General features: G+C 40.4%; 1 protein-coding gene across 3 annotated transcripts in view; it reads right to left on the reverse strand.

Moving 5' to 3' along the window:
* The window catches only part of RBX1 (ring-box 1), a 41,860-nt gene that overhangs the window by 2,303 nt on the left and 30,421 nt on the right, over window positions 1-9,136 (reverse strand). For all 3 annotated transcript variants that reach the window (XM_019515130.1, XM_019515131.1, XM_019515129.1), the window contains 2 exons: window positions 8,482-8,560; window positions 1,169-1,239 (listed from right to left, as the gene is read on the reverse strand). In XM_019515130.1, coding sequence (XP_019370675.1) covers window positions 1,169-1,239; window positions 8,482-8,560 — 150 coding nt within the window. The remainder of the gene's footprint in view (window positions 1-1,168; window positions 1,240-8,481; window positions 8,561-9,136) is intronic.

Below are 9,136 nucleotides of genomic sequence, written 5' to 3' on the forward strand. Positions count from 1 at the left end.
TAAAAAAAAAAAAAAAAAAAAAAAGATTATGTTGGGAATCCCAGTTCTGACACCCAAGTGCCCCAACACTGTTAAAAACATGATTTAATTCTGCCTTTGTTCCTTTTTTTTTTTTTATTGGTTTACAACCAATAAAAAAAGAAAATCAGGCTTGAGACATTCTTAGATACTCCCACAGTATAATTTGGTCCAGTACACAGGAGTTTTGTAACATGAGATAGGGCCCAGCATACAAGCAGTAGTGCCTTCATACAGCCCTTTTAGTTAGCCTTTCCCCTTCAGCTCATGGCCGGGATGGCTTGCATACTTGTTGAGTTCAGACCGACTTAATAGTGGAAGTGGGGTGCACTGTGGTTCCTTAAATCTTGGAGGTTCCCCTGTGCCCCTGCTGATTGGTGGAGAGGCCCTGCTTGCAGCTCGCTTCTGATCAGCAGAGTGGCAAAAACTGCAGTTTTAAATATGAGATTATTTTTTGCCTCCCGCCACTGATTGGCTGAGGGGCCCCAGACAGCCCTACTCTTTGCTGCTTAGATAGGGGAGGCAAAAACAGCGGCATGTTTACAACCGTGGTTTTAGCTTCTCTGCTGATTAGTAGAGCGTGGCAGGGTCCTCTGGTAATCAGCAGGGGGGGTAGGGCACAAGGTACATGCACAGGAACATGCAAGATTAAAGGAGCCACTGCATACTCTACTTCTGCTATGAATTTGGTAGGTCTCTACAAATGATATTTGTCTTTAGAGATCAAGAGGAAACACTCTAGTCACCAAAATAACCTCCAATCCCTCAAAACCCTGCATATCAAGAATAATTGGGCATTCACATCTAAATAATGCTTGTCTCTGATGGTAGGACAACTCTGAAGTATGAGCTAGTCCCCTGAATATTCAAAAATAAATCATATACTCAAAATTAAATTCCTATATTGGCAAAAATTTGAGCAATGGAAGTATATATCCTCCACCACATTCTCAATCCTTATTTTTCTATTTTTCTCTTCCTGGCTTCTCCATGCCTCACTGAGAATCCAGACCTTGACATTTTGCTCTCCTAGTGAATTATTTTAGACCATATTGTTTGATTAACTAACTTTCTCCATTCTGATTTGAGACATGGGAAAGAGGGGCACCAATCTTTTCACAATAGCTGATCAGTAAAACAGTTTACTTACATTGCAGACACCCCATGCAACAGTGCACTCTTCAGAGGTAGCTGATGCCTGGTTAGCTTGGCATTCTATACCTGTGGAAACAGAATCAAATGGGACTCATGATGGCCAACTGTCTTGTAGCCATCAACCAGGAGTCCTCTACGCTTGAGCAAAATGAAATATATAGAGGCTGCTTGGTTTTTTTTGGATTCATTACATCAAAAAGTGCTGAGAAATGATAGGTTAATGAAGATTTTGCCCAACACTGGGATTGATCAGTCTGAATTAAGTTAGATACTTTGTCCCACTTTCCGCTAGATTATTTTTGGTAGTGGGGATTAATATAAGTGACATGTGGCTGCTTGCCAATTTTTAAAGATAAGCATTTCTAATTTGGTCATACCAAGGTGTGTTTGGCTTTAAGTACCTTTTGAATGATGAGTGGTTTTGTCAGAGCTGTAAAGATTTAACTAAATCTTTCCTAGCTGACATATTTTAGCATTAAATTCTTCCTCTTGTCCAAGACACTAGGTCTGTAAATATCAACAGGTATGCAACCTTACTCATGAGATGTTGAAGCTTGGCCACACCCTTTCTAGCCTTGCCTTATACTAACACATCTAAAAAAAAATAAAATGGTACAAAACATCACTTAATATTACTTTAATGGCCATAATAAAATATATCCAAAGAACTTCAGGCAACAGTGATGGTGAAGAGAGGTCAATCTCAGAAAGGAAGTCTGGTAACCAGATCTTCCACATTAGATCTGATTCCTCGCAACTCAAGTTATCTGGAACAAAAATAAGTAGCAAGCAGAAGCATTCTCCCTTCCCTACAATCAGGGATAGTAATCGGTTTCAATCAATGCTTTAAATGCATTTCTTTCAAAGAATGATTCTGCAAAGCAATGAAAGTCAAGCCCATAGTTTTAAACATATTTCTTCTGTGGTGACAGATCTTTTGCCAGATAAGGAACAGTAAGACACCACTGCCATCACCATATCCCTACCCTCCAAACAAAATTAGAACCCTGATCACCTTTCATCTTAGAAGAAAAAGGTTCATTACCTCTAAAAAGTATGAGACCTTCTTTAACTTAAGTTTATGCTCATTTCTTGAGGCTAAGGGCAAAATGAAGGGGAGATTTAGAACAACTAGATGCATGATCATCCATACAGACCTGTACAAAGTCTATTGAAATCAGGTGTCCAAGAAAAAGGAATATCTTATTTCAGGCTTATTTCTGGGTGGCTGTCTCTATTCAAGTACAGTGCCTGGACTGGAAAGAAGCTACATCTGTCCATTAATTTGTGTTTGCTTCAGATGTTCCAGAGGAAAGATCCAGATATAAAACATGAACACTTCTTTCTCCAGCATCTTTGTTATAGGTAGGAATTAAAGAAATGGCTTTTGTATGGACACTTGTAGTCCTTCAGGGACTTTGCAAACGTATAAAATAAGTATTTTGGTGTTACCAACCATCACCTATCAAGCTGCCGTATCAGAAGGCTCCACATTACACCACTGAGGCACAAAGGATTTAACTAAATTATCATCCACTGACCAGGGCTTAAAACAAACTAAAATTGACACCTGCTCACTAGTAAGTATGATTCTGTGTCAGTTTCCTCAAGTTTATAGAAATGTCTAATAGCAAGAGACCAAATAGGCCAGAAACTACTTCAGTATTTAAAGGAGGATTTTTGGCTTCTGCTTGTTGTTAGCCAAATACTAAATGTGGCCACACTGGGCAAAAGATTCCACCCAGCTTCTCAGGTGTGGGATGATGATCTAAAGCAAGAATTCTCCTGCCCTTGAGAATCTAAAACTTATCAAATGTTATTTGGACCTAGAGTACTTCTGCTGAATATTTTAAAGGGCTCATTGCAGTACTTATAGGAAACATGTACCAATAAGGTTAATTGCTTTGTCCAGTTTAGTTAAGATATGACAGAGAAGTTCTGCTCCTTTCCCTTTACCCTTCCCCACCCAGAAGACTATTCCAGTATATTTTCAGCAGATGTTTTCCTCATATTTAGATTATTTTTCTTTTAATGCCATGATTTCTACCCATGTATCTCTGTACCATGCTTAATATTTCCTCTTGATACGACTCCCTCAAAATGTTTGTAGACAGTTATGTTCCACTCTTAGTCACTATTGAGAAAGCTAACCACTATGCTGGACTCTGTTCAATTAGTCTTTTCCCATGAATCAGCACCTTCAACACCTTAATCATTTTATTGATAAACACAGTGTGGGCTCCTGAGGAAAGACACTAAGGGATAGAGGGAGTCTAAAGAGAGAGACCAGAACTTGCTGAGCAATAAAACTGAGACTAGGATGAAAAACCTGAAGAGTAGAGACTGGGGCTAGGACAAGGAACCACAGGTAGGAAGAGAGAAGCAGAGACAGGCTGAACAGAATGTGACAGAATGGGTCAAGCTTGGAGAAGTCTGGTAGAGGAGCCTGTGCACACTGACTAGAGCATATCCCTTTCTTGTGTCTGGGCTAACACCTAGGATTTGAGTCTTGCCTTTCTGTTATGCACAGCAAACATCTGAAAGCCTCCGGCAAGATGGTGCTCCCCCCACTTCCCCCCAGTGCTGGTCTAGATAGGAAGTGACAACTTATTACTGTTAGAACCTACCCAAATCAAGTGGCAGATATTTATAGATGGACAAACAGGTTCCAAACCAACTGATGACCCATGTGGCTGCCCATATGCCAAGATGGCTTTTTTCTTTTTTCAAAGGAAAAAAGATACAACCTTAACACAGCTTCCTTTTGCATATGTAGTTGATAAATGTAATTTATTACACAATCATGACCTAGTTTTCAATAGCGCTCTACTTCTTTCAGTCCACAGGACAGACCTGCTCTGGAAATGAATCACACTCGTCTTTAGGAAACCTGTTTTCTTTGTTGCAAGAGTCAGAAGGTGTGGAGCAAATGAGGCAGAGGACTGCAGGAAGAGAAAAGATGATCTTGTGGTTCAGGAACGTCAATGCTGTTTTGGAGAACCATCTTCCATTGCTGCCTGTGCCACAGTTGATGCTGATATTAGTCAGCTCATCTAAGCCAAGTTCAGATTTTTTTTAAAACAAGTTGTCACTGGTTAAGTTTCTTCTCTGGGTGCCTTACCTTACAATATGATGTACAGAAACAGTGAATACCCAGAACTCACAACTGCAACTGAAGTCAATGGGAATCATGCTAAAATATGTGGCTGCTCATGTTTCAAAGTATGTCAAGGAAGGGAAGGGAAACAGGTCTTGGGTATCTCAAAACTGAGCACCCTCATTCTGCCACCCCCCCAACTCCCCAAAAAGCTACCACCAAAATCAGTTAGTACTTTTGATCTTGTTTTCTGTGTCCCGTTTCTCCACATTTGTAAAATGGGGCTAACACCTCTTCATGGAAAGAATGCCTCATCTCATAGGCTTTCTGTAACAGAATCCTTTTGTGTCTGTAAAGCCCTCAGATACTGTAGTGATGAGAACAACTGAAAAGGCCCAAAAGGGAATCCAATCATTCTGTCTTCAGAGTAAAGTTTGCATTTCAGGCAGTTAATAAAGCAGGGGTTACCCACTGATCAATGAAGAGAAAGCAATATCTCAAAAAGCTGCTCAAATTAAGTGTACCTCATCCATTTTGTGCACTAAAAAAAAAAAAATGCAGAAAAAAATAAATATTTCATATTATCAATTTCATTATGTCTAAAGGAAAAGTAGGCGAACAATGTTAACTTTTGAGTGTCTGACTTCATAAGCTCAACATCTTATTAATGTAATTTCTTTGCATGTAATATTTACATTTAGTTTCCTATTATTCAGCCCTCCAAATATTTCTGCTTTCCAAATTTGTCCTCGACACTGAAAACACTTGGTGAGGGAAGTCAACTGATATAAATGCTAGCTTCCATTTTGTCAAACAATCTCATTTTGTTGTTTCCTATACATGATTCAACTTAGTTCTCCAATTTCCCCATCCCCTCACAGCTTATATATGAAAATGTAATTAAAAAGTGTGGTTTACTTCCTTCTTCCAGATTGTTAAAGACATTAAATAAATCTAGACCCAACACCAATCTTTACAGCAGACAGACATTTCCCCCCATTTGCTATACCATCAATTACAACTCTACATTTACAGTTCAACCTTTTTACAACTGAGCTTCTATCCAAGCCAGTAGCAAGTACATTTCTTAAATACAATTAAGAGCTTTACCAAAAAGTGTATTTTATCTACACTCCCTTCATTCATTTTTTGTTACACACTTTACCATGGTTCACTTTTACTAAATTAGTAGCTACTTATTGTTTACTATTTTTAAGGAAGTTTCCCCTAATATTTCCTTCATTGTCTTGTGGCAATGAGTGTTAGATACCTCTCACCAGGCAATATCAGTCAGAATCATTTCTCCACCTCCCCTGTTCCCCATAACGTCCGCTTCTGGCACTAGTCAACCGACTGCTAAATATTCTCAGGTATTACTACCCATTTCTCCATAGCTTCTCAAAAATAAGTGACAGACTACAGCAAATATCGCATGCCTGCTTCCATTACAGGAAACGATAAGTATCTACTGGGCAGATAAGCAGAATAAGTAATATCACATTTCACTGACTTGTACCAGTATTTACTAGGGCTGTGCAAAATTTCGGCAGCTGTTTTGTTTCAGAGGTGTTTTGGGCCATTTCGGCGCCTGAAATGCCAAATCGGAATCAAAATGGAAGGCTCCAAAACAGCTTTGAAGCAAATTGGAAAGCTCCGAAATGTTTCAGAGAATTTTGGAGTTTTGGAGCCATGCTTTCAGGGAAACAAAAACTAATGAAATCTATGAAGAGGGAGGGGAAAGAGGTGGGATGGAGGACTGCTCTGATATTGACATCTAGCTCTCAGTTCAATTCCCCAGCTCTCTGATCATTTCCCCATCTCTTCCCGGGGGGCGCAGGATCCCGATCTGCACGCGGGGGTTCAGCAAGCTGCTGCTGCAGGCTGGGGCCAGTGGCAGCTGCTTTGCACAGCCCATGCTAAGCACCTGGAAGACTGTGGGGCTACCGCTGGCCCCAACCTGCAGCAGCAGCCTGCTGAAACCTGGTGCACAGATCTGGGGGTCTGTGCCCCACAGGAAGACCTAGGGAGCACAGATCTGGGGGTCTATGCCCCACAGGAAGACCTGGGTAAATGATCAGAGAGCTGGGGAAAACAAGCCGGGGCTGGGGAATCCCTGCCACACAACCTGTCTTGCTTGCCACTCTGTGCTGCTTCCCTGCCCCACAACCCAGTGTGACTGGGATCAGAGATCCACATGGCGGTCTCCTTGCCTGCACAGAGGGCAGTGGCCCTCCCCCTCCCCCGGATGAGCCACCTATGACCCCATCTTTCTCCCCACTGGGGCCCGGCTGGGTAGGTCTGCACAGAGATTCCCTTGCAGCCCGTTCAAAACAGATTCAGAAGAGATTAGGTGGAGCCGAATCTCCAAGACAGGTTCGGCTTAAACTAAACAGGACAGTGATCAGAGACACCGAAATGAATCGCTGTCCTCCGAAACGGCCAAATCCAAAACTGGATCAAAACACACCCATTTTGCACAGCCTTAGCATTTATTCATAATTCAATGGAATAAATAATAAAATAGAGGTTGTTACACACCTATCAGTAACTTACATTACTAGTTTTGGTTACCTGCTAGCTGTGTGTCCTTTTTCTAGCATTTTATTTTTATAAGAGCTTATTGAATGGGTTTCCCTTGGTCTACAGTAATTTATTCATTTTGAGCACAGCATACCCTTTGACTACATTTCCTCAAGATATATTGACTTTAAGAAGATTAAAGTTATAATATAAGCTTTATCAGCCTATCTTTCCACATCCAAGACCCTCACAGCACTTTACAAACATGAATTAATCCTCACTTGCCTATCTCACAGTGTTAGTCTCCCTCTTTATTAAGCAAGGATAAACAGAGGCATGAATAAGCAGCTTGCCAAAATGTGCAAGTCTGACAGCCAGAAAGAACCCACTTTATCAACAGTTAGTCCTTTTCACTGAAGTACCAGAAACTTTTAAATGGAAGCAGAACAGTTTTGGAATGGAGTAGGTGGAGGCAAACGGATCTCTTACCCACATTTATTATAAGTGGGAGACTTTCTTGTTTTGAGACAGATTTCCTGTGTGTGCATTTATTCATAGATCTTCTTCAGTGGATTCAATGACATAGGTAGGACAATATTTTAAAACAGGGGAAGATCTACCACAGGCACCAAGCCCTAATCATTCAGGATCACATGCTATAGTCATGATTTATTTAAGGTTTTTTTTATTGGGGAGGGGGAGAGGAAGGAAGAGAAGCTACTATAAATGGTGACAGATAGACAAAGCAAAACCAATCTTATAACATTTTATTCACTCACCCACTTAGGGCATGTCCAAAGGTGTTCTACCCACCAACCTCAAGCAAGCATAGATAATTAGATTTTCACCTATCACAATGTCCTCTCAATTTTGAGACTCACTGTTTTGGCACTCAAAGGATTTCTGAATGAAACTGAAAGGTCAGTGACTGATCTGCATGCACACAATTTAATGGTGGAACCCTTTCCACTGAATTCCAGTATACAGCTGTTTTAAAACCAGTAACTTTACAAATAAACATCAACATAAGTATATTGTATAATCTTTCCAGATAAAGTAGGGTAAACATTTAAGCAAATTTTTGTACAGTACAAATTTGATTGTTTGCTTTCTGTTTAAAAGAACAATTTGCACTCCTCTGGATATCTACCACACAATTCCAGATTATAATAGCATTAGCTAACTCATGCAGAGTATTTTTTGTACAGTGACTGGCTGATGGAGGTTAGTGGTCCACCCTACCCATGGGCAGTCAATCACAGATAAGAATCCTGTCTCCAGCCTCACCAGTTTAATGAAACAACTGATATTCAGTCTCAGTAGGTCTTGCACAATTCCTAAACAATTCTACTCAGATCCCATCTCTATCCTGGCCCATCATCATTTACCTTCAGTTCCATTTCAAGCCTCTGCCTAACTAAAATCATCTCTTGTATGATATCACATTTAGTCCCTCACCCTCCCACTTTTAAAAAAAGAGGGGAAAAAGGAAACATGGTGATGAAGAGAGTATTAGAATGGATCAGGGCAGCTAAGAGTTTTTCACAAGATAACCTACCAACTGTGGGTTTCAAGAAAAAGTTTCTAGTTGAAAGCTGTGTTCCCAGAAATGCACATTAATGAAGGGTACTGTTTGGCTGGGCATCACACTTTTAATCAACCTGCCAACTCCCCCCTCTCTTTTTACTTACATAGATCCATGATATGGTTCCTGCAAATGGCACAGTTATCAACCACAATGTCCCAGGCCCAGAGAGCTACTGCATTCCACTACAAAAAGAAAAAAAAAAAGATCACATGCATTTGTTGAATTTATAACACCCAGCAGAGGATTCTTCTCCTTCTCCTGCCCAGTTTCAGTCAAAGTGCAGTAGGTATTTCAAGGACACCTCTGAAAATTCAACACGACCCTCCGTAATCAGTTTGAAAGGGCACCTGGAAAGCAGCAAGACGTATCTGCCTCAAGATCCAAGCACTTTGTCAACTCAAGACAACAGAATCCCCATCTCCCAAGAAGATTAAGACAGACTCCCAGGAGCTGTTTATGATAACCATGCTCAAAGAGCCAGTCATCAACAGCTCAATGTCAAATTCAGAGAGGATATCAGGTGGGTTTTCTTCAGGGGTCTGTCTTTGATCCAGCACTGTTCTACATATTTCTTAATGGCTTGGATGATGGAATTGAGCACATTTAGTACACTAGTGAACAACAGCGAGTTGAGTGGAGTAGCAGACATTTCAGAGGGCAGAATTAAGCTTCAAAGTGACCTTGATAAATTAGGAAAATAGTCCAAAATAAATAGAATTAAATTCAGTAAGGACAAATGCAAAAAAAGAAAAGAAAAA

Source organism: Gavialis gangeticus, unplaced genomic scaffold (assembly GCF_001723915.1).
Source record: "Gavialis gangeticus isolate Ggan-Ray unplaced genomic scaffold, GavGan_comp1, whole genome shotgun sequence".
Classification (NCBI taxonomy): Eukaryota; Metazoa; Chordata; order Crocodylia; family Gavialidae; genus Gavialis; species Gavialis gangeticus.